The sequence below is a fragment of the Ascaphus truei genome, chromosome 7 (genome assembly GCF_040206685.1).
Source record: "Ascaphus truei isolate aAscTru1 chromosome 7, aAscTru1.hap1, whole genome shotgun sequence".
Classification (NCBI taxonomy): Eukaryota; Metazoa; Chordata; class Amphibia; order Anura; family Ascaphidae; genus Ascaphus; species Ascaphus truei.
The window spans coordinates 92,905,344-92,929,962 of NC_134489.1; the positions used below are offsets into that span (position 1 = coordinate 92,905,344).

Genomic DNA, 24,619 nt, shown 5'->3' on the forward strand with positions numbered 1-24,619 from the left:
TTATCCCTTTCTTTTTAGAAAGAAAATGAGATGTAAAAGAAGGCCAATAATGTGAGTGTCTGTCGTTTATGATCATTAGTATTTCTTGTTTAACTGGAACACTGTAAAATCTCATGTGTAATGTATTTTTTATTTAGCCCCCTGGGTTTGATTTGAAAAGACACAGAGGCCTATGCACTAGGCGCCGATAAGCCACTTATCGAGGCCTTTTCACCAAAAAGGCCTACTGCGATTTAGTAAGCCTCGATAAGTCGCCAATAAAAACCCTTTTCGGCAATATTTTTTCCCGAGGAAATAAAAAACGCCAAACAATCGTTGAGAAGCCACTTATCGGCAGGTTTTCAAACTCGTACAATTGTAGTAGCCTCGATTTAGCTTATCGAGGCTAATCGCGGCTCTAGAATAGAGATTTCCTCTCAATATCTTCGCGTCAGGAAAAGTTGTCAGGAAGGTGGTGAGAAGCTGACGATAAGCGGCGAGAGAGGGACTTAGAAAAAACAAAACATTTTCCAGCATCGGATTGATGCCGGTGTCTCCAGAGCTGATACCCATTAATACCAGCACCGGAGATCTCCGGCATGAATCCCATGTGATAAAAATGCAATTACAGGCAATTTCATTACCTTAGTGCTAACCACTAAGGCAATGAGGGGGTTAAGGAATAACAGCAGCTTTATTGGGGGGCAAAGGGGTTGAGTGAAGCAGGTACTTGGCCATTCACTCACCCCCCCTGCCCCCAATTTTTTATACAAAGGATTGATACCAGAGGCCAGCGGAGGTCCCCGGGCGGTCCCCATGGGTGTCTGGAGGGCCCTTGGGTTGTCCCCATGGGTGTCCGGGGGTCCTCGGGTGGTTCCTGTGGGTGTCTGGGGGTCCTCAGGTGGTCCCTGTGGGTTTCCAGGGGTCCTCAGGTGGACCCCTGCGGGTGTCTGTGGGTTCTTTGGTTGTCCCTGCAGGTGTCTGGGGGCCCTCGGTTGGTCCCCGCAGATCCCCGCTTGCCTTCGGTACCAATCCTGTTGCAAAAAAAAAAATGTGGAGTATATTGCAATAAATACACCTCCAAATGCACCTCCCTCCTTTTTCTCCCCCTCCCCCCCCCCCAACACATATAGTACAGTAATGGGCAAAATAATTATTATCCAGATATGGATAACAGCTCATTTGCCTATCAAACAGCATAAATAAAGTTAGTAATCCTTTCAATTTACCCCTGCCATCATGAAGGGCGTCCTCATCAGTATGCATATTGCAGTTCATGTCCCCAGATGCCAGCAAGAATACATGAAAAAATAAAATCTAATGGCTCCTAACCCCTTAATCACCTTAGCGATGAAAAGCTAATGTTTGATTTTATAATGGGCAAATGAGCCATTATCAAATATCTGGATAATAGTAATTTTGCCCATTACTGTATGTATTGTGGGGGGTGGGGAGGTATGTATTTATTTGAATTTATGCATATTTTAGTTTTTTAGGCACAGCATTAGTACCGCAGGCCAGCGGGGACCCCGGGACACATGCGAGGACCACCTGAGGACACCCGGACACCTGTGGGAACCAGCTGAGGACCCCCGGACACCCGCAAGAACCACCCAAGGACCCCCGGACACCCGTGGGGACCACCTGAGGACCATCAGACACCCTTGAGAACCACCAAAGGACCCCCGGACACCACAGATTTCTGCCTCAGGGACCCCCTGCTTTCCGAGGTGCAGGCCCCGGTATGGGGGTGCCAGTATCGCCGCCATTTTTAAATCGTCCACATCATGTGACTGTGGGATTTAAATACTGGAGGAGATACCGGCACCCCATACCAGGGCCTGTAGCTCAGGAAGCAGGGGGTCACGGAGGCTGAAATCAAAGCACTTCAACTCAGGAGACCCCCTGCTCTCGCACACTATTAATAAAAATGACATTAAAGCAGCTTCATTACCATAGCAGATAGCCGCTAGGGTAACTAATTTTTTACATTTTTTTATTTGGGTTTTAATACTAATGTACTGTAGCAGGGGCTCTCCGGAGCAGAACCTCATTGATTTGAGGTCCGGGGACCCCTGCTTCCCGAGATACAGGCCCCGTTTGAGTTTCCACTGCCTTGAGAAAGGTCCTGTTTGGAGGACCGAAACGTCGGTATATGTGCCATCTATCTTCAATACATCTTTTTGAATACAACTACTGTATATCTCCATTTGTGTGCTGCCTCTTTCTTGCTGGAAGATTTCTTCAGGACAGTCTGCCCGGTGAGGAACCTTTGATATACCAATCCCTATGGGACAAGCACTAAAAACTATTTGAATTACGTGAGTGCTATCTGTTTGTATTGACTGTATATATATAATTCACAAAAACAATTGTCACCTTGGATTGCCTCTTTAACTTAATAGATAGGCCACTGTGTTAGCTGTTATCTATAACCTTGGCAAAATGGATAAGTATATTTATTGAAAGTGTCATGTACAGTATAACACTGAGTATTTATAATTTTGATGTAACTTCAAGAGGACGGAGTCACGTCCAACAAGGATTCTAGAAAGAGAATACGGTACATTATAATTAAACAATATAACAGGCAACCTTACGTACCTTGGCTGTGGGAAAAGGAAATGTTGAAGATATTTGTAATTAACCCTGTTAAATCCTGCATGTTAATCCCATAATCACCAAGATCATGTTAAGCATTTGGAACAATATATATTGTGAGCGTAATCCCTTTCTATTGCACAGCTGTGGCCTCTTCTGGTGGAACAATGAACTCACCTTACTTATAATGCATTTACCAAAATGGTAAAGCGTCTTCTGGGATTAAAAAACAATAAGGAATTAGCGCATACTGTTATGTTAAGGATTTCACTAGCCGTATTGGCAGTGGCAAAAGTTAGCAGTTTGTGATTCTTTTTTTATTGGACCTACGGATGTTGTTGAAAATATTGGGTCATATTTTGTAAGCAGTGCTGGGCTGCAAGGCACCTTGCAACTCAAACACTTACGCGAGCGTAAGGTGCATAAAGCTAAGATCTCACTGCACAAGGCCGGTGCGCCCCCCTTGCGTCCTGGCAGTGCGTGCACAGCACTTCACCGCGATCTGTGACCTGTAGGGAGTTTTTTTAGGCATGGGGGGCGTGGCCAAAACAGGCCGGGTGGGAACGCCCATGACGGGGGGCAGTGTAATGTGCAAGATTTCTGTCCATAAATACACAAACACACACACATTGTTTTACAAAACTTGTGACAAACCTTTGCCAGGGCAAGCTGCCCTTGTGAGCCTCCCAGCCCCGAAAAGGGGCTGAAAATCAATACCCCCCCCCCCCCCCGAGCTGCAAGAAACAAGATGGAGGAGCAGCACTTAATTAAAAGAAAGTGGAAATGAGGCATAAACTAGGTTCCCGCTGTTTGGCTCCCTGGCGCACCACGTGATGCATTTTAGCCCTGCTGGCTGACATGTCACAGTGTGCACGGAGCCTGGAAGCGAGGCGTCACCGGAGACAGCTAGGAGGAGGTAAGGGGTCTGGTGAGAGGCGCGCACGCGTCCGCGCACACCGGCTGCTGCAGTGGGGACCTAGCCTTATGGCTTAGAAGCAAGTAGTAAATATGGCCTATTATGTTTTAGTACATGTAGTGTTCAGTAACTATTATATATATATATATATATATATATATATATATATATATATATATATATATATATATATACACAGGGTCATATGTACTAGATGGTGTTACGCCGTACTACACCACCACTTAGTAACATGGCACGTAATAATTCTGTTGGGCAGATAAAAATTTAATAAATAAAACAGTTTTCCTCGTCAACAAACCACAGTATTCATGGATTCAGGGCTCCAAGGTTAAATTCCTATGGGCTAATCATAAAGAATGGGTGATAACCTTTGTCTCATGCCTGTCTCTCGCAGGTTGCTGAGCGGAGTAAGAATACTGTCAGCGCCACAGGGATCTTACCTGCCTTGCTGACGGAAGGATATTTCCAAGGAAGCAGATGCTTATGATTGTGTAGCAGACAGCATAGGTGAAAATTATAAAGTGCCTAGCACACATTGCTGCTTGTCAAAGGAAATGCATGAGAGATCAAAAATAATTCTGTACCTAATATTAGGATAAATATACCTTTTTCTGTCCAGCCACTGTTATCTTTGGTATGTCAAAGAACTGTCCGGTATAATACTGCACTCCACTAAATAAAATCACAGCTATGGAATCCCCCTCTTTCTCAATCATTGAAAGGATATCTTCAGTCCTTAGAGATTCTTCTCCCTGTGAAAAGGGGATTTGTACATGGCAACAAAACACGGTATACTGGTTTATTTTTTACTTTTCTATCCATATGCCAGTAATAAAAATGATTTTTGGGGGGGTAACAAATTCAATAAATGTTTCAGTGCTGACCACTCAGTCACTGGAAGGATTATATACAAGCAACCTACTGCAAATCTCTTTGTGTTTAAAGGCTTTGTTACAGCAGTGAAGGGGTAAAACACATTTTAATCCCCACATCTTTTGGACAAAGTATGAGCCGAATCTTCCAACTAGCTCTTCTAACTCTCCATAGACCAATTTAAGGTGGAAAAAAAAATCAGACAAAAACAGTATTCATACAGAATTTATGTGCTGACGGAAACATGTCACCCTGGAGAGTCAGCCCATAGTCAGGTGTTTCGCCTCACTTTTCAGAATTAATATTTCAATAGAGCAGCTGATTATTGAATGCCGGATGCTACCAGGAAAATGACATAACTGTGTACATTACCTGAGATAAACTTATAGTTTGGATTTACTAAAAACATATTTTAAATCTTCTAAAAAAATAGGTTGTATAAAATCCTAATGCACCAAGGGATTAATTAGCCTTTGTTGCTATAGCTGCTTATTGTGGTTTGTGATAACCTTCCTGAAAAATTAGAAACTTATAAAAGTTCAGTTATTGTTGGAACATGATCAAAAACGACATTGTTTGTTTGCTTCTTATGTGTGTGTGTGTGTGTGTGTGTGTGTGTATATATATATATATATATTATATATATATATACATATATATATATATATATATATATATATATATATATATATACATATATATATATATATATATATATATATATATATATATATATATATATATATACTTATATATATATACTTATGTTGAAAGGCATTAGCTACATGCAAAGTGCAGTCATGAATGGCATTAATTTGACTTTAAAATAGGCTGGATTTGGCTACACTTAGACAACTGAAACATATACAGATGTAGTAACACTTATTGCCCCCAGTGCTGCGGGCGATAAAGCAAACTGCCACAGCGGGCTTGGGACAGTGTCTGCCGCGATTGCGCTGCGAGGGGCCCATGCTTCTGGATTGGATCCCCCTCATCGTTAATCTATCTGGAGGGTTGTGTTCCAAGTATAGCATTACTTCCACATAGATGGCAGGTGACTAATCCAATAAAGACTTGCTGGAAACACTAGTCAGATAATGTTCCAATCAAGGGGAGGAAAGAATGAGAGAGAAACACCTGGGCTGACCTGGCTGTTCAATATAAGTGAACAGTTGGACCCCCGTTTGTTGCTGCATATACAAACTCACTCCACTTAATCCATCTGGGCTGCTCGGTAAAACAAACCGTAAGTCTTGCTACATCTGTATGAGGTAAGTTTGTAGTAAATGGGATGCAAGAACTACACACACACACTTTGGGGTGAGGAGCATACACTTACCTTGGGGTGAGAGGTGGTCCTACCAGTCCAAGGGCCCTACGCACCCTCCTCCATCTCCCTCCTCCGGTCGGGCAGAAGTTGGATTCTGGCACCGGCAGGAGGAGTGAGCGCGGGGTCCCTCCAGGGTGCAGGGCCCAAGGCTTCAGCCATGCTCGCCTTGCCCAAAGTCTGGCCCTCGGAACAGACTGAGTAAATCCTATATATAAGGTAGGTATCTCTTGTTAGTCAAAAATGCCAGACTTGAGCTACTAAAAAAATTGTCTGTCTAGTAGATCTGCATCAGATCGACAAACACGTTATTTACTTTTTACCTATACACCAACCAATAGAATACAAATGATCTGACACAAAGTACCCATGTTTCATTCATAGGGTAGCCCTCATAAAAACATCCCTAGGGTTTGTATTATTTAGAGCAACAATCCCCACCAGAAGCATACAGGAGTTTAACTCATATAATCTTAGTATCTTGTACCCTGAGCATGTTCTAATAAAAAAAAAATTGTTACTTCTGTTAAAAATCATGATTTTCTTAATCTTTAGCTTCTAAGGAAAGTTTCATTTTAACCTTCCAGATGCTTAATATTTCAAACGCTTATGTGTCCTGAATGAAGCATCAGATTTTAGAAATAAAAACAGACTTTGAAAGGGGAAGACACTATCTCTTCATCCAAGCCTTTTTTTTTTTTTTTTATCAATTTGACGGGGGGATTTTAATGGCAAAAATTAAGAAATGTCACAATTTTTGCCAAATTTTGGCTAGCTTTCGCTCATGTGACCATCTTGCAATAATTTGGGTGAATTTTGCCATTTTCTCACGGAAAATGTAAGTTTTACAGAGTTAGCAAACTTGAAATGTCTCTATTCTTAACCTGTTTAAGGATCCTGAAATTAATATATGGAAGGTAATTCAAAGGATTTCTAGCAATGTAGAGAAAACAAGTAAGTCGTGGTCTGGAAAACAAATGTTCTGTATGTAGTGTCTGAAACTGATCGCACATACCTTCCGTGGGTGCAAAAGCAGCATGCTCTTTTCCACATCAAGTTCATGAAACTGAATTTGAGATTCGACAGCATACTGCAAAAGATACATTTTTTTTCTTAGAGAAGGTACAGCACCTTAACCCATTGCGTGTCGGAAGGACAGCGGCAGCAGAGTGCTAAAGCCCTTCAGACATTTTGCGATCACCTGATCACTATTCTGTCGCGATCATGTGATCGCGGCAACACTGCCTGTCAGATCGCGTTCTGCGCCCCTAAAAAAACGAGCAAATCGAATATGATGTAACTACTATGTGAAGCGGCATGCAAAGGGTGAATGAAACATAATTTTTCACACAACTCAATCCAATGATGTTGCATAGTTAGAAGAATGGACTTGTTTTTCTCATGCTACAATATATCAAATACTTGTGCCTATGTAGTAAGCAAGCAAACAGCTTTTTTCTTAGCTCAAACGTGGCACATGTCAAACTCAGTTTTATTGCTCTTGTGTGCGCTTGTGTGCGCTTATGTTCCAAGCTCAAATTTCTCCATCTACATCCCCAATTTTTTTTTTTGCAGTGTACCGAGTTTTTTGCAGCAACAAGCATTTGAACACTTATGTTAAAACATTAGCCCCATTGTCTGCTACAACATATTTGCTATGAAAATGTGTGCGTTCAACTTCACTATGTGACAGAAGTCTAAGAAGGAATGGCCCCCACTATGTGTGCTACGGAAAATACAGTCAGTCACTCACCTATCACTTTAAAGGTATTGTTATAAAAATGTCAGAGACTATTAAGTATTTTAATCAATCTGGTGCTTCAGGTGTTAATGTGTTTACAGTTTGTATTAAAAATACAAGATATTGTGTTTATGACAGGGTAAGACCCTTTCTGTGTCTGTGCTGATTTACAAAGAGGGCTTAATTGTGGGGCTTTCCCTGATGGCCCACTAAAAGTGAAATGTGTGGAGTTTAGAAGGTTGTCGATGATAGCCAGATCCTGGGTTGTCAGCCTCAAAGAAAACTGTAACATTCTTGAATTATCACTTGTGCATCACAGAGGAAGGTGACAACAGTTCACCCCTTAGTTGGAGGACTTTATTCAAAATTAGGATATTTTGATGACATCAATTCTGAATAATAACAGGTATATAGTTGGCATTGTTGCAAAAAGACGAATCAAATCATACCACCCTAATCCTGACTAGGGGGTGCCAAAGACAGATAACTGTTTCTCCTGCGAAAATAGATGTTAGGCTGTCATATTTAAATGCAGGCGTGTATATGGAGAGCACAGACGCAACTGTGAAGATGGCGTTTGTCTAAGTATTTGGGAACTGAAGTTATTAGTGTTTCTATATTCAGCCAGACTTTTAAACGTCAGAAGAAAATGTTTTTTTTTTCCTGAAGTCATAAATGTCACCCAAGTTGCTGATTTACGTCAGGGGTGGAACTTATATGGGTTACAATGCAAGAAGTTCGGACATAAATGTTGGCATGTTTGAAAATAAAATCAGAATTGAACAGAGGTGTGTTTTGGGTTCAGAACACGTGAATTCTCTTCTACTCCAGTGACCTCTCAGAGACAGGACATATAACATAGGATAACATACAGTGTTGTATAGGGATTTTGGTTTGTTACAGTATATCCTTTTATTTTAAGAAACTGTTCTGCATTTATTGTAACTGTATGTTCTTGTAATAATCGTTTTATGTAATCTAAGCACTGCATTTTTGTATATTAAAGCAGCAGTCCAAGCTGCCGTTTTTCTTTTATTTTCTTTCCTCTTTAATATGTGCATCAATACAATTCATACAATGATAAGTAATTAGCTAAATTGCCAATCTATCCATTCTCCTGAGATCGATCGGCAAAGATTTGGCGTGCGTGTTCACTAAATGGCTGTCAGTGCAGCAGAAGAGGACCAAAGATGCAAAGTTCTGTGGGGAAGATCATGTGACCAGGCAGTAACTAGATAAAATTAGTGCACTGCTAGAGAGGGCATGGCTCAAAAAAGGTGTGCCAGAGCCTGTTTCAGAAGTGGAAGGGGATGTGACTTTTTAAATGGTTGCTATAGAAACAGAAAATGCGTGTTACATTATAATTCATAAAAAATGTAATTCAGAGTGGTTTAAAAAAAATGCTACAAGAATTTTCACATAGTACAGAACTGATTTGTTTTAAAAAAAAAAATACATGTAGGATATTGCTTGGTCTGCAGCTTTAAAGCCAAACTTTAAGATGTGATGCTATGGGCTCTGATTGAATTGGTTGCACGCTTTGTAGAGATTAAAGTACATTTTTGGACACATTTTGTTACAACAGATTGTTGTATGTTAAGTACATTGATTCTTTAATAAACAGGGACCTTAGTTCCCTGCAGATATATATTAATTACATATTTTATTTTCATATTTCTGGGTTGGTGGCAGCGTATAGATATGATTGCAATCGAGAAAGGGGTTAATATTAACTAATTGAAAATACCTTGCGCAGGAGAATGGTGAGTTAGCTGGAGTAGCCGTGTGTATTAACTCTGGTTGCCTATCTAATTCACATGCTCGCAAGTGTGCTGTCCCTGACAGATGGGACTGAGTGAGGGGAGATATTATTAATTTGACGGACCTTTGCGGATGGTGAAAATGAGCCAGCTAGAGAGCTGTGTATTAAACCTTGTCCCGTATGTAGGTTACATGCTCACAGGTTTGCCGGACATTACAGGTATCTTACAGCATATTATAAAAGTATGTTTTGTATAATAAACTGCTGGAGCCTATTACACAAAAAGATGAATTGTTTATGCTTTTAGCTATACACAGCCATTTGGCATAATTTATGTAATTTCCACAAGTACTTGTTTTTACTGTTTTGTCTCTTGAAAAATGAGTCATTCCAAAGTGCATTTCTATAAAATGTTTTTTTTACTACTTGACAATATGGGAATATTTCATTTATAATATCCAAATAATTATATTATTAATTAACTTAGCTATGCACTTTAGTATACAATAATACAATCTAGCTAAAAAAAATACACACTAAATACTGTATGGATCATTGGGCCTTCTTTAAAATACTCAGCCAGATAATAATTTAGTCCTATTTGTTTGAACAGGGAAGTGAATGCAACACATAATAAGTGAAGATGAGAAGTAAATCCCAGGGTGGTGCTTCTAATGTCCAGGATGACGATTGCAATATAGCTTTAAAAAGTCCAGGAACTTATATATCCATTAAATAAATGGTATGTGCAGTTGAAAGGCATAAGGCTCACAATAAAGCCATAGTTAAGGACTTCAATAATAGGACACAACTCACTGTGGATGTAGGAATGAATTCCCAATAAAGAGAACCCACCCCACAGTCACTTTAGAGTAATAGTCCTCTGTCCCTAGCCTAGAGCAACAATAGCCTATCTGCATACAAAGTTATTTTGATAAATGTGAATAACTCACTGTTATGTTGTCCATAGCAGTCCTGGTTGAAATGGCGTGCCTCCATCCATAGAATGAGTATAGATATCCAAAAAAAGATGATGGAGCACTGCTTCAAAATGAAAGGGCTGGAGGCTAACTAGTTAAAATTAAAAATGCTTTATTCAAAGATGCATAGTAGCCATCGCTACAAACAGGATCCTCTAACGCATTTCGCGCCTACGTGGCGCTTTGTCAAAGAGAGACCTGTGCTCTAAAAATGCTCCCTAAATACTAGCTCAATGAGGAGGTGAATTCACGCCAAAATGACTCACCCGATCACGTGGGATGCAGGCCGGACAGTAAACTGCGGCTTCCGTAAGTAAGTAATTACGTATCATTGTGTGGATTGTATTGATGCACATATTATAGGGGAAACAAATAAAATAAAAACGCAGCTTGGACCATGCTTTAACCACCAGCACATCCCCTTGCATCTTTGCAGTGCCTCTCTAACACAGAAGGCGTTAAAACATGAGATTGCCATTTTTACTGCAGAGAATGACTTCCTTTGAGTTGTATGTCATATTATATCAGAAAATACTGTATATGCTTCTTCTATACTTGTAGTCATTTTAATATTTTTTAAAAGGAATGCTTAATTTAAAAGGAATTTTCTTTAACTGTGCATGCAATGTCTTGTATATAAATGTATACCTTGTTCATTTATGTAACTGTATTTGTAACCATGTATTATTTGTTTTACTCTGTGCCCAGGACATACTTGAAAACGAGAGGTAACTCTCAATGTATTACTTCCTGGTAAAATATTTTATAAATAAATAAATAAATAATGATATTTTGACTTCTCAACGAGATCATGTAATCAGACCAATATGATAGATTCTTTATTCCAGAACTTTTTTTAATGTCAACTACAGTATAAAGAATGGGAGAAATAGAATTGTGTTTGTTTTTCGACATGCGTTAATTTCCTGTATGTTATCAAAACATAATTTGCAGGAGTTGGTTCAAATCACCTTAGGGTAGATGTTTTCAGAGCAACCAAGTTTGTCCTGGTTTATGCTGTTAAAAAAAAAACATAATCCCTGCACTGAACCAATTTTCCCATTGGTAATAATAGTCTACTTCCTCCAGTGAATTTAATAATTGTTTTGCTCCTGTGTAAAAATAAATGACATTTTGAACCCCTATGTATTATATTGATTTTGTATCATAACATAAAAATAGCAACAAGAATTAATAGAAATGTACAAGTTTCAGTTGATTTAAACCATAAGCTTTCAATGTCTTTGAAAGGAGTAGTAAATCAATGTCTAAATTCAATCCTCTCTTGTAATGTGTATTTCCCTTTGAACGAAAATAAAATGTACAGTAGCTATATTCTATAAAATATGCTGAAAGAAACAGAATTTAATTTGCTTTGCTTTGTGCCAGGACATATTTGCTATGGAAATAAGATTAACAGCACTTCTGTACATGCATAGCGAATTAATTGTAAAAACACATTTCTTACATGGTCAGATGGGAAGGCTTTAGCTTCTAGGAGAATTTTATACCGATCTTTTGTAGGCTTGTAAAAAGATAGCTGCAAAAAAAAGTTTAAAAAAAAGTATAAATATAGCACATAGCAAACATTTATCCTACAATGAAAATGCACTTAAAACTAAAGGTCAAATACCCAAATACTGAAACCTGAAGTCATACAAATGTAGAAACGTCTTCAGTGCCGCAGCCGCTAACCGTCACGCGACAGTGGTGGTTGCAGCACCAAAAGATTAATGCTGCAGGGGCTCCAGGTCAGGAGCATGGACCTCCCGGAACGCGAGCGCAGAAGACACTGATCCCACCACCGCAGACTTTTGCATGTTCGTCCACAGTGTTAAGGGACAGTGAGTCTTACTACATCTATACATCAGTATGGACAATGAGGGGCTTAGAGACGGTCGGAGAACCTATAGTACTACTACTTAGTGATATGCTACACAAACTTGACAATACCAACTATAGTTAAGAAATATATGTGAAATAACATGCAACAAACGATTTACGTGGGACAAAAGTGGCCTGTTTGTGAGATGTGATGGCCCTGTTAAGGGTCTGAAATGTTGATAGGAAATACAACATATGAAAAGACATACAGTAGGACAAACATTTTGGTTTCTACCACGGCATTAATGTCTCACCAAAAAAAAAAAATCGGGAAAACTTTCCACGCTGAATGAGAAACCTTCTCTGAAGACATATCCGCCAAAGCGGCAATCAGGGAATTTAATGGGAAATCTTCACCCAAAAAGAGCTTAATGGGCTGGTTTAGAGTATATAGAATAAGCCCCTGTACAATTTCATATAGTGCCTTTTTAAGTCAAGGCAATAGGAAAACAAGAACTTCAGATGTTACTTGACTAGATTCCAAAAGTTCTTATGTTAATTTATGTAACTTTTTTAAACAGGTAATAACGTCATACAATAGTTGTGGTAAAGATACATTTTCTACCACCGTATTAATAATTTTCCACATTTGAACTGTATTTTTACCATATACAGTATATATTTTTTTAAATCATTTAACTCTAAGCTGTTATGAGAAAGTACAACTTCTATACATTTTCACAAAAATCAGCAATGCATTGTGCTTAATTTTCTTGTTTTTCCCAGCATTTGATCTGTTGGACTCCCAGGACCACTGCTCTCTTACCCCTATATTCAGGAGATAACTCCGATACTGCGATTTTCAGAGCCTAATGTTCCAACAAATAGAAAGCTGCTCACGAGTCACAAGCCATTCAATATTGGTGGTCTTTAAGGACAATGTTACTGATTGGCTCGTAGGAACGAAGTGGTCATTTTGGAATTGTGCAAAAGTCCTATCATTAACATATAGTTAATAATAGGACTTTTGCACAATTCCAAAATGGCCACTTAGTTCCTAAATATATATATATATATATATATATATATATATATATATATATATATATATATATATAATGCGCACAGGGATATAGAGTGACTTGCCCTAGGTCACAAGGAGCTGACACCAGGATTTGAACCAGGATCCTCCAACTCAATCTCAGTGTCATTGTTTACAGTCAGCGTCTTTACTCACTGAGCTGATATATATATATATATATATTGTAACATCGCCGGAAGAAGAGATCAGTGTATCTCGAAAGCTTGCACAAATAAAAGCATTTCGTTAGCCACAGAACGGTATCATCTATTTATTTTTTGATTTTATATATATATATATATATATATATATATATATATATATATATATATATGCAAATACAACTGTATGCTCATCTGCATGTCTTAGGCAGGTCTGCAACCCCGCCTTTCCCCATTATCACCCAGCATACAGCACTTCCACTGCAGCAAGGGATTCTGGGAAATGACATGCAAATGAGCACACAGTGTCACTTTTTGCCTGAAAACCATTTTTGTATGGTAAATCCTACAGCCTTGAAAATTGCAAAGCCAGTACAACAACCTCACACTGATGAGACCCATCAAGGTTGAAACATGTCTGTGAGTGGTTTCTCTGGCATTGCATAAAATCCCATGCTGTGCTTAAAACTGTGTTAACAGCGAGCATTAGCTTATAACGGTTCCATGTAAAAATGGTTTTCAGGAAAAAGAATCCCTTGCTGCAGTGGAAGCACTGCATGCTAGGTGATAATGGTGAAAGGCAGGGTTGCAGACCTGTGTAAGACATGTGAATGTGCTCACAGGTGATATTTTTATTTGCTATATGTATATATATACATCCTATTAAAAAGGTATCACCTAATACTGGTGATACCTTTTTAATAGGATGTATCTATATATATATATATATATATATATATATATATATATATATATATATATATAGGAGAAAAAAGAAAAAAAAAACAGGCGCACACCTAGTGCATTAAAGTATAACAATCAGTTTATGGAACATTAAAAACAGACAAATGCCCACTCACAAGTGAAACGGTAATAAGTGCAGTAATGAGATAGGCCCTCATAAGCCAGTGGTAGCATCCGGATCAGCAATGGTGTCCTCTCCTACACACACGTGGCGCGGTCTCCTTCACCGGAAGTGACGTCCTCCCGGTCTGGTGCCCCGCAAAAGGAAATCCCTCCGGGAACCAAAGCCTTCGCCTGCCTGCTTCTGGCTGCTGCACCACCAGGGGAAATAGAGATGTGCCCGCTCTTCTGTCTGTCTTAGCCTCTCACAACCTGCGTTCGTCTTAGTCCGTGATACAAGGTTCTCAGTGGGAAAGTGCCTCCTCTGCCTTAGCCACGCCCTACGCGTTTCGTCATCTATGATGACTTCATCAGGGGTTACCCATTGGTTGTGACCCCACAGTATTTATAACAAGGTTAATTTGCATACACAATTGGAAAGATTAAAACAATTAAAACATTAATTACATAATTTAAACCATTCCATAGATTCAAATTTTCATGCTGCATTAGTTGCAATGGAAAGGTTATGAGGACACCACTGTATTTGCAGAGATATAAGATATAGCTCATATGGTATTATTTGTATATATATTTAAATTTTTATTTTTATACTTCAATTGATATAACTATTCAGACAGTGATTAGAGGGATTAAATATATTGGAACAACATTTAATAATAAACTAATAAGCGTATTTAAATTTACATGTGAATTTAATAATAACCAATTTTAGAATCTAAATTCGAATACAAACACATATTAAAGTTATGATTTTTAATACATACACTTCATTAAGAACACAACACTTTCACATATACACTCAGGTATATATACTATAGTATTGATGATTCTTCTGTCCTTGCCCAACAACAACCTTTGCTGTACCTCTGACTCCAATTGTAATCTATGATATGTATTTATCATTAATGGATCAACAACAGGTATACATTTGTTACCTTAAACCCGGTTGGATTTATTCTGCAGCAAATTAATTGCTGACCAATGATGTTAAGGGTTAATTGGGTAGCTAAGTATTCACTGTCATCAGCACTCTCCAATTCTTGAGACTTCATAATTAAATTTTGTAGAATACTGCTAACCAATCTTGTAAAAATATAATTTGTTATTCGAATTTAGATTCTAAAATTGGTTATTATTAAATTCACATGTCAATTTAAATACGCTTATTAGTTTATTATTAAATGTTGTTCCAATATATTTAATCCCTCTAATCACTGTCTGAATAGTTACTGTATATCAATTGAAGTATAAAAATAAAAATATAAATATATATATACAAATAATACCATATGAGCTATATCTTATATCTCTGCAAATACAGTGGTGTCCTCATAACCTTTCCATTGCAACTAATGCAGCATGAAAATTTGAAACTATGGAATGGTTTAAATTATGTAATTAATGTTTTAATTGTTTTAATCTTTCCAATTGTGTATGCAAATTAACCTTGTTATAAATACTGTGGGGTCACAACCAATGGGTAACCCCTGATGAAGTCATCATAGATGACGAAACGCGTAGGGCGTGGCTAAGGCAGAGGAGGCACTTTCCCACTGAGAACCTTGTATCACGGACTAAGACGAAAGCAGGTTGTGAGAGGCTAAGCCAGACAGAAGAGCGGGCACATCTCTATTTCCCCTGGTGGTGCAGCAGCCAGAAGCAGGCAGGCGAAGGCTTTGGTTCCCGGAGGGATTTCCTTTTGCGGGGCACCAGACCGGGAGGACGTCACTTCCGGTGAAGGAGACCGCGCCAAGTGTGTGTAGGAGAGGACACCATTGCTGATCCGGACGCTACCACTGGCTTATGAGGGCCTATCTCATTACTGCACTTATTACCGTTTCACTTGTGAGTGGGCATTTGTCTGTTTTTAATGTTCCATAAACTGATTGTTATACTTTAATGCACTAGGTGTGCGCCTGTTTTTTTTTTCTTTTTTCTCCCATAGGTATCCATAGGGAGTTGTGATCCCTTTCAAACGGGCTGCCTTATACCTGGATGCATCTAATTGGAACGGGACACTATGTTTTTTAAGGTTTTTAAAAGTTTTGGGATTTTTCCATTGATAATTTTTTATTAACATTTTTTATTAATATTTTTTTCTTCATTTTTTATATATTTTTTCTTTATGCATTTTTTTATTAAAGTAATTCTATCTTTTTTTTATGTTTTATCTTACAGTAACATAGGTTCTATTTTATATTTACCCCCCTTGGCCACCCCATAGGTTGTTCAAACACAAGTAGACACAGATCATAGTGCAACACTGTAGGGTTAAAACAGGTCTACACTAATACACACACTGCACATATAACATAGAGACTCCTAGTGACTATAAAAACTATTTATTAAATAAAAAGAACTATGCCATAAAATGGTTTGGACAAATGAGAACACCGCTGGTCATCCAGATGTTAAAAATCAGAGCCCTACTTACAAGCAGCAAGGCAAATACAGGCAATGCAACAAAGAGTCTTCCGGCTGCTGCTGATATCTTTGCAGAGATGTGATTCCTGCTGCACCGTGACTCTCGTGCTGACTCTCCCTCCAGGGGTTAACAGGAACAGTGGCAGTGTTGGAGGCCTGCTTGTGGGGCTCACAGCTCTCCTCCACGTGAGGCTGCTCTCCTCACTTCCTCCTCCGGTTACACAGGCTGTCTCAGCGTGCCTGCGAGGGAGTGTGCACGTGCCCTTAAAGGGACAGTACAAGCGTCCTGTATGCCAAGAACTAACGGCTGCAATGGGCTCAAATGTGACCAAGTGTCCCAAAAAGTCCAATACCAAGCTCAAAGTGACTGTGTCACCTGCCCTACGTGTTTCGTGGATGTTACTCCACTTCCTCAGGGGCTACAAAGACTGACACTGAATGACATGTACATATACCCTAACCAATTAAAAATTAATTGCCCAATTAGGCTGTATAGCCTGCATGTCATTAATATCAAATCACTACGTCTCTAACAACATAATACACATACAATACATTAAACAACATTAAAAACATTCAGATATCAACTGATAACCATATATCCCAAAATTGAGGCCAGATGTAATATCATAATAGGCATTGATATATACCAAAATGCCAAATTGTGGCCAAAGGATAAACAAACCTGCTTAAGCCACTTACTGTAGTATGCTACTGCTGGTACAGAGTCAAATGGATAAGGTGTCATCCATTAAGTAATGGTTGCATTTAACTAATGTTTGTTTGAGCCATTTCATCTCCCTAAAAGGAGCCCAATTCAAAATCAATATTGAGCCCATATGGGGATAGAGTCTTAAGTTCATAGATCCAAAAGGCCTCCCTCCTATTGATGTGTTGAATGTTATTACCACCTCTCCAATTGGGTGTACACAATTCAATAGGTTGACAGATAAGGCCCTTTGGATTTTTGCCATGATGTACCAAAAAGTGGTGGGACACACTGTGTGATGTTAAACCCTTTTTGATGTTGTAGATATGTTCATATATACGTCTTTGAAACGTACGACCAGTGCGACCCACATATTGCAGGCCACAAGGACACTGCAACATATAAATGACAAACTCTGACTTACATGAAATATGTGACATGATTTTGTAGTTTTTGGCGGTGACATTAGATTTGAATTCTGTGCTACAACAGCTGTACTTACAGGCTATACATTTACTGCATGGTTTAAACCCATTTTTAACCTGATTGATGTTCATTTTTATTTCACCTTGGTTTAAAGGGTAACTAGGTGCCAGTTTGTTCCTAAAGTTACCAGCTTTCTTAAAAACAATAGATGGCTGTGGTGTTAGTATCTGTGACAAAGTTGCATCCTGTAACAATATAGGCCAATGTTTGGCAAACATATTCCTTATTTTGGGGGCCATAGCGTTATATTGTGTTATAAAGGAAATATTATTTTTCCCTTGGCTGTCCCCTTTGTCCTTATATTCCAGGAGTTTGTTCCTGTCCATATCTTGAACTAAAGAGATAGTATTCTCTAGTTCGTCTAAGGGATAGTTCCGATCTAGAAACTTATTTTTGAGTTCACCCGCCTGCTCTACAAAAGATTCCAACCTGGAGCAGTTGCGCCTAAATCGGATGAATTGTCCTTTCGGAATATTCCTAATCCATTGCGGATTGTGATGGCTGTTGGCCATAACATAATTGTTGGCCTGTACAGGCTTAAAAAATGTTTGTGTATGAATGTGGTCATCAACAATACTAATATTTAAATCCAAAAAGTTAATGGTGGTTTTATCATATTGGCATATTAGTTTCAAATTTCTGTTATTGTCATTAAGGTACAAAATGAATTGATCTAATAAATCCAGTTCCCCATCCCAAATAAAAATAACGCTATGGCGGCGCTACATAGATGACGTTATTTTTATTTGGGATGGGGAACTGGATTTATTAGATCAATTCATTTTGTACCTTAATGACAATAACAGAAATGTGAAACTAATATGCCAATATGATAAAACCACCATTAACTTTTTGGATTTAAATATTAGTATTGTTGATGACCACATTCATACACAAACATTTTTTAAGCCTGTACAGGCCAACAATTATGTTATGGCCAACAGCCATCACAATCCGCAATGGATTAGGAATATTCCGAAAGGACAATTCATCCGACTTAGGCGCAACTGCTCCAGGTTGGAATCTTCTGTAGAGCAGGCGGGTGAACTCAAAAATAAGTTTCTAGATCGGAACTATCCCTTAGACGAACTAGAGAATACTATCTCTTTAGTTCAAGATATGGACAGGAACAAACTCCTGGAATATAAGGACAAAGGGGACAGCCAAGGGAAAAATAATATTTCCTTTATAACACAATATAACGCTATGGCCCCCAAAATAAGGAATATTTTTGCCAAACATTGGCCTATATTGTTACAGGATGCAACTTTGTCACAGATACTAACACCACAGCCATCTATTGTTTTTAAGAAAGCTGGTAACTTTAGGAACAAACTGGCACCTAGTTACCCTTTAAACCAAGGTGAAATAAAAATGAACATCAATCAGGTTAAAAATGGGTTTAAACCATGCAGTAAATGTATAGCCTGTAAGTACAGCTGTTGTAGCACAGAATTCAAATCTAATGTCACCGCCAAAAACTACAAAATCATGTCACATATTTCATGTAAGTCAGAGTTTGTCATTTATATGTTGTAGTGTCCTTGTGGCCTGCAATATGTGGGTCGCACTGGTCGTACGTTTCAAAGACGTATATATGAACATATCTACAACATCAAAAAGGGTTTAACATCACACAGTGTGTCCCACCACTTTTTGGTACATCATGGCAAAAATCCAAAGGGCCTTATCTGTCAACCTATTGAATTGTGTACACCCAATTGGAGAGGTGGTAATAACATTCAACACATCAATAGGAGGGAGGCCTTTTGGATCTATGAACTTAAGACTCTATCCCCATATGGGCTCAATATTGATTTTGAATTGGGCTCCTTTTTAGGTAGATGAAATGGCTCAAACAAACATTAGTTAAATGCAACCATTACTTAATGGATGACACCTTATCCATTTGACTCTGTACCAGCAGTAGCATACTATGTGGCTTAAGCAGGTTTGTTTATCCTTTGGCCACAATTTGGCATTTTGGTATATTTCAATGCCTATTATGATATTACATCTGGCCTCAATTTTGGGATATATGGTTATCAGTTGATATCTGAATGTTTTTAATGTTGTTTAATGTATTGTATGTGTATTATGTTGTTAGAGACGTAGTGATTTGATATTAATGACATGCAGGCTATACAGCCTAATTGGGCAATTAATTTTTAATTGGTTAGGGTATATGTACATGTCATTCAGTGTCAGTCTTTGTAGCCCCTGAGGAAGTGGAGTAACATCCACGAAACGCGTAGGGCAGGTGACACAGTCACTTTGAGCTTGGTATTGGACTTTTTGGGACACTTGGTCACATTTGAGCCCCATTGCAGCCGTTAGTTCTTGGCATACAGGACGCTTGTACTGTCCCTTTAAGGGCACGTGCACACTCGAGTGCAGGCACGTTGAGACAGCCTGTGTAACCGGAGGAGGAAGTGAGGAGAGCAGCCTCACGTGGAGGAGAGCTGTGAGCCCCACAAGCAGGCCTCCAACACTGCCACTGTTCCTGTTAACCCCTGGAGGGAGAGTCAGCACGAGAGTCACGGTGCAGCAGGAATCACATCTCTGCAAAGACATCAGCAGCAGCCGGAAGTCTCTTTGTTGCATTGCATGTATTTGCCTTGCTGCTTGTAAGTAGGGCTCTGATTTTTAACATCTGGATGAACAGCGGTGTTCTCATTTGTCCAAACCATTTTATGGCATAGTTCTTTTTATTTAATAAATAGTTTTTATAGTCACTAGGAGTCTCTATGTTATATGTGCAGTGTGTGTATTAGTGTAGACCTGTTTTAACCCTACAGTGTTGCACTATGATCTGTGTCTGTTTGTGTTTTTTCCCCTATATGGCCTGTCAAGCAAGTGTGCTGATCCCCTGAGGAGTACAGGATTATCCAATGAACTTTTGGCGCCAGGTTTTTCTTTGTTTTCACTTTCACTTTCTCTGTCAGTACTGACAGTATTACTAGGCAGCCTTTATATTTATATATATTTTGCAATTGTCACACTGGTGTTATAGTCTTTAGCGCTTGTGCACATTTTTTCTTTTTCAAACACAGTAGGTTACTTACTCACAGTTAGGCAGGTTGTTGTATTAGGTGCTCCTTTATAATTTTGTTTTGTTCTGTTATATATATATATATATATATATATATATATATATATATATATATATATATATATATATATATATATATATATATATATATATATATACAGTGTACGACAATTATATACATTTACACGCCCGGGGCATGTGGATGTAATCCCCGGGTGAGTAAATATTGGCCCAAGCAGCACACTTGTGTTTTTAAAATTTCCCTGCTCGGGCTGCTGTTTTTCCCACGCTCGCGCTGGAGAAAAAGAAATTAAAAGCCGGAGGCGGGTTGATGTTGTTGTGGGAGATTACCCCGCCTCCGGCTCTCTGAGCACTGCCTTCGCTCCTCCCCCGCCTCTCAGCAACTTTCCCTCCTCAGCGCTTCCACTCCTCCCACTTCCGGCAGCCAGCCCCTTCCATGCCTGTCTGCCTCAGGCCCCTGCAGGGCCATCTGTCACCCCCCCCTCCCACCCATCGGGCCATCGGCCCCCCCTCGCATCGGGCCATCCGCCCCCCCTCGAATCGGGCCATCCGCCCCCCCTCGCATCGGGCCATCCGCCACCCCCTCCCATCGGGCCATCCACCACCCCCCCCTCACCCCAATCTCTCCCGGCCTCCGTGACCCCCCCTCACCCCAATCTCTTCCGGCCTCTGTGAGCCCCCCACACCCCCCACGCGGCATCGGTATGCCGCCTCTGTGGACAGTCTGCGGATCTGTCACACAAGCACTCAGCTGTTAATGAAAACCCCGAGCCCTGCTCTTCTCCTGCTCTGATGGCCAGCTCAGCTGTTAGCAGGGGAAATCCCCTAACCGGTGCGACTCCCTGCTCTAAGCAGGGGAAATCCCCTACCGGCCCTTCTCCATTCTATCAGCGTCTGCGTCCGCCTCTGGAGGGGGCGCGGCCCCTTGCAGAGGCCCTCCTGCCGTGCGGAGGCCCCCGCTGCCATGTGCACCCCCTGCCTTGCGGGTGAGTGTTTGTGTGTGTGAGTGACAGACTGTGTGTGTGTGTGTTTGTCTGAGTGAGAGTGAGTGTCTGTGTGTCTGTGCGTGTGTCACCTTCTCTCCCTCTCCCTGTGTCTCCCTCTCCCTGTCACCCTCTCCCTCTCCCTGTGTTACCCTCTCCCTGTGTCACCCTCTCCCTGTGTCACCCTCCCTCTCGCTGTGTTACCCTCTCCCTGTGTCACACTCTCCCTCTTCCTGTGTTACCCTCTCCCTGTGTCACCCTCTCCCTGTGTTACCCATCTCCCTGTGTCACCCTCTCCCTCTCCCTCTCCCTGTGTTACCCTCTCCCTGTGTCACCCTCTCCCTCTCCCTGTGTCACCCTCCCTCTCTCTGTGTTACCCTCTCCCTGTGTCACCCTCTCCCTCTCCCTGTGTCTCCCTCTCCTTGTCACACTCTCCCTCTCGCTGTGTTACCCTCTCCCTGTGTCACCCTCTCCCTCTCCCTGTGTTACCCTCTCCCTGTGTCACCCTCTCCCTCTCCCTGTGTCACCCTCTCCCTCTCCCTGTGTCACCCTCCCTCTCCCAGTGTTACCCTCTCCCTGTGTCACCCTCTCCCTGTGTCTCCCTCTCCCTGTCACCCTCTCCCTCTCCCTGTGTCACCCTCTCCCTCTCCCTGTGTCACCCTCCCTCTCCCTGTGTCACCCTCTCCCTGTGTCACCCTCTCCCCGTGTCTCCCTCTCCCTGTCAACCTCTCCCTGTGTCACCCTCTCCCTCTCCCTGTGTCACCCTCTCCCTGTGTCACCCTCTCCCTCTCCCTGTGTCACCCTCTCCCTCTCCCTGTGTCACCCTCCCTCTCCCTGTGTCACCCTCTCCCTGTGTCACCCTCTCCCTGTGTCACCCTCTCCCTCTCCCTGTGTCTCCCTCTCCCTGTGTCACCCTCTCCCTGTGTTACCCTCTCCCTGTGTCACCCTCTCCCTGTATTACCCTCTCCCTCTCCCTGTGTCACCCTCCCTCTCCCTGTTTCACCCTCCCTCTCCCTGTGTCACCCTCCCTCTCCCTGTGTCACCCTCTCCCTCTGTCACCCTCTCCCTCTGTCACCCTCTCCCTGTCACACTCTCCCTGTGTCACCCACCCTCTCCGTCTCCCTGTGTCACCCTCTCCCTGTGTCACCCTCTCCTTGTGTCACCCTCTCTCTGTCGCCATCTCCCTCTCTCTGTCGCGCTCTTCCTCTCTCTGTCACCCTCTCCCTCTCTCTGTCACCCTCTCCCTATCTCTGTCACCCTCTCCCTCTCTGTCACACTCTCTTCTTCGCTCTCTCTGTCGCACTCTCTTCTTCACTCTCTCTGTCGCACTCTCTTCTTCACTCTCTCTGTCGCACTCTCTTCTTCGCTCTCTCTGTCGCACTCTCTTCTTCGCGCTCTCTGTCGCACTCTCTCTTTGTCTCTCATTCTCTCAGTGTTTGTGGCTCTCATTCTCTCTCTTTCTCTGTGTGTCTCTCTTTCTCTCTCTTTCTCTGTGTGTCTCTCTTTCTCTCTCTTTCTCTCTCTTTCTCTGTGTGTCTCTCTTTCTCTCTCTGTGTGTGTGTGGGTGTGCCGCTCTGTGTGTGTGTGTGTGTGTCTGTCTCTGTCTGTCTCTGTCTGTCTCTCTCTGTGAAGCGCCGACGTCCAGACACTGGTTAAGGGGTTCAGGAAACTAGTCATTCACATCTGGCTTTTATTTCTAGATCCGACATTGACACACACACACACACCTAATTGTAGTATAATGTAATACAATAAATACATTTATGTCAAAAACGAATGTTGTTCTGACTAGGAATTTATTAAATGTATTTTATTTATATATTTTATTTTAAAGCGGGGTTGGGGGTGGGACTAGGGGCGGGGTTGGGGGCGGGACTAGGGGCGGAGTTGGGGGCGGGACTAGGTGGCAAGTAGATTTTTTGGTTGGGCGAGTAGATTTTTGGGTGATTTGTCGAACACTGTATATATATATATATATATATATATATATATATATATATATAGTGCAGAATAAATGAGTTCTTCAGTATTAGGGGATACCTTTTTTATTGGACTAACAATTTATGTCACAGGACAAGCTTTCGAGAGTTATCCTCTCTTCTTCAGGTCGGCAATACTGATCAGTATTGCTTGACCTGAAGAAGAGAGGATAACTCTCGAAAGCTTGTCCTGTGACATAAATTGTTAGTCCAATAAAAAAGGTATCACCTAATACTAAAGAACTAATTTATTCTGGACTATCGCAACTGGACTAACATGGCTATTTTCTGATATATATATATATATATATATATATATATATATATACAGTGGTTGACAAATCACCAAACATCTACTCGCCACACAAAAAAATCTACTCGCCACCTAGTACCAAACGTGTGCTGCTTGGGCCAATATTTACTCGCCCGGGGTTTAAATTATAGATATAGATATATCTAACAACACCTCTGGAGGAATTATCACACTCTCGCTGACTTCCTTCACTACAAATTTATGCTATCCTGTTTCAATTCTGCCCTCTCTCAGCCTCAACAAACCTACTTTTCTTCACTAATCAACATGCACAAGTCTAACCCATACTGACTCTTCTCTGTCTTTGACTCCCTACTGAGACCATCCTCAGCTGGCTCTTCTTCCTCCATCTCAACTCAGGACTTTGCTGACTATTTTAAGAAAAAGGTGGAATCCATACGTCAGAACATCCCCTCGGTTTCCTCCTCCCCCCTACACCGCTTCCTAACTCTCCTCCTGCCTTCCTTGACTCTTTTTCCGCTGTAACAGAGGAGAATGTGTCACTGTTGATCTCCTCTT

The 24,619-nt window shown here is 40.8% G+C and overlaps 1 protein-coding gene across 5 annotated transcripts in view; it reads right to left on the reverse strand.

Annotated features, from left to right (window-relative positions):
- Positions 1-24,619, reverse strand: part of KYNU (kynureninase) — a 94,409-nt gene that overhangs the window by 35,578 nt on the left and 34,212 nt on the right. For 4 of the 5 annotated variants that reach the window (XM_075609469.1, XM_075609464.1, XM_075609468.1 and 1 more), the window contains 3 exons: positions 11,669-11,740; positions 6,733-6,807; positions 4,123-4,269 (listed from right to left, as the gene is read on the reverse strand). In XM_075609469.1, the coding sequence (XP_075465584.1) occupies positions 4,123-4,269; positions 6,733-6,807; positions 11,669-11,740 (294 nt within the window). The remainder of the gene's footprint in view (positions 1-4,122; positions 4,270-6,732; positions 6,808-11,668; positions 11,741-24,619) is intronic. The other variant, XM_075609465.1, reaches the window with a different exon arrangement.